General features: G+C 65.7%; 1 protein-coding gene across 2 annotated transcripts in view; it reads left to right on the top strand.

The window, feature by feature from the left end:
- The first annotated feature begins 206 nt into the window (after positions 1-206).
- PRKCG (protein kinase C, gamma) overlaps positions 207-1,531 on the top strand; it is a 25,178-nt gene continuing 23,853 nt past the window's right edge. For both annotated transcript variants that reach the window (XM_011959386.1, XM_011959385.1), the window contains exons 1-2: positions 207-702; positions 1,200-1,231. In XM_011959386.1, coding sequence (XP_011814776.1) covers positions 533-702; positions 1,200-1,231 — 202 coding nt within the window. In that variant the 5' untranslated portion in view covers positions 207-532. The remainder of the gene's footprint in view (positions 703-1,199; positions 1,232-1,531) is intronic.

Below are 1,531 nucleotides of genomic sequence, written 5' to 3' on the forward strand. Positions count from 1 at the left end.
GGACGCACGAGGCACCCTAGTGGGGGAGGAACACGGGGCAGGATGACAGATTGCAGGGTAGTGGGGGGAAGCCAGGCTCAGAGGATGCCCCTCCCTCCAGCCAGCCCCCGGAGTGGGTGTGTGCACGTGTAGGGGGCAGGGAGGGAGGACATTTGTCCCGTGTCTCCGGGAGGGGAGCGCCTTTAAGCCGAAACCCCGCCCTCTCTGTCGTCCTGGCAACGCCTCCCCCTACCCGGGGCTCCCACATTTCAGCAGGTGCCGGAGCTGGAGCTCCCACCGCCGCCGCCCGTGCCTCCGGCTCCCGGCGCCGTGCCTTTGGCGCTTCCTCCCCACTCGCCCGCTCCGCCCGGCGCACCCGGGGGTGCCGCTCCCTGCCTGGTGCGCTCCGCACCTGGAGGTGCCTTGCCCGTCTCCTGCCCACCTCGGAATTTCCCGGTGGCTCCTTTGATCCTTCGAGTCTCCGGCTCCTTTCCCTTCCACCTGTTTCCCCCAAGAAAGGCAGGATCCTGGTCCCTGCTACGTTTCTGGGGCCATGGCTGGTCTGGGCCCCGGCGGAGGCGATTCAGAGGGAGGACCCCGGCCCCTGTTTTGCAGAAAGGGGGCTCTGAGGCAGAAGGTGGTCCACGAAGTCAAGAGCCACAAGTTCACCGCTCGCTTCTTCAAGCAGCCCACCTTCTGCAGCCACTGCACCGACTTCATCTGGTGAGGGAAGGGGGCTCGGGGTCTGGGGGAGGAGGGGACTAGGGGTGCAGACTCCTGTCACGCCGACCCCTGTGGAAGGAAGAAGGAGGGGGCTGTAGCCCCGACTCCCAGGTTCTAGGATGGCCGGGGAACGCTGGGAGCCTCGACTCCTGGGTTTGAGGGAGGAAGAGGCTGGTTCCTGGAGTCCTGGTCTGAGGGAGGAGGAGGCTGGAGGACGGAGGTCCTGGAGTCTTGGGTATGAGGGAGGAAGGGGCTGAGGGGCTGGGAGTCTGGATTCCTGGATCTGAAGGAGGAAGAAACCGGGGGCTGAACTCCGGTCTAAGGGAAGAAGGGCTGGGGGCCAAAATGTCTGGGTTCTAGAAAGAGGAGGCGGCCGGGGCTTGGACACCTGGGCCCTGCGGGAGGAAGGTCAGAGAGCGCAGGCCCCCTGTGGCTCTCAGAGGTTGGGGGTCCAGGTACCCCTGTCTGCACTGACCTAGGATCCCTGACTTTTCCAGGGGTATCGGAAAGCAAGGCCTGCAATGTCAAGGTAAGAACTGGGGACCAGGGCTCCTGGGACCCTCAGGCGGGTGGAGGCTGGGCCCTCACAGCTGAGGCTGCTTGACACACGTGTTCTCTGGTCCCCAGAGAGGCGCGGGGGAGCCCGGGGCGGGGGGTGTGGCAGACACACAGCCTGTGGTGGGGAGGGAGCTCTGATGGTGGGGCCACCGCGGAGGTGGTGCTGGGGGCCCCTCCCTCGGCCGGCTCCAGGTGGGGACAGATATTTGGAGAATCTGTTGCCATGGGAACAGGGAGATTGGGAAAAGGGGAGCTGAAGGGGGGAAGGGGG

The sequence above is a fragment of the Colobus angolensis genome, unplaced genomic scaffold (genome assembly GCF_000951035.1).
Source record: "Colobus angolensis palliatus isolate OR3802 unplaced genomic scaffold, Cang.pa_1.0 Scaffold490, whole genome shotgun sequence".
NCBI classification, from domain to species: Eukaryota; Metazoa; Chordata; class Mammalia; order Primates; family Cercopithecidae; genus Colobus; species Colobus angolensis.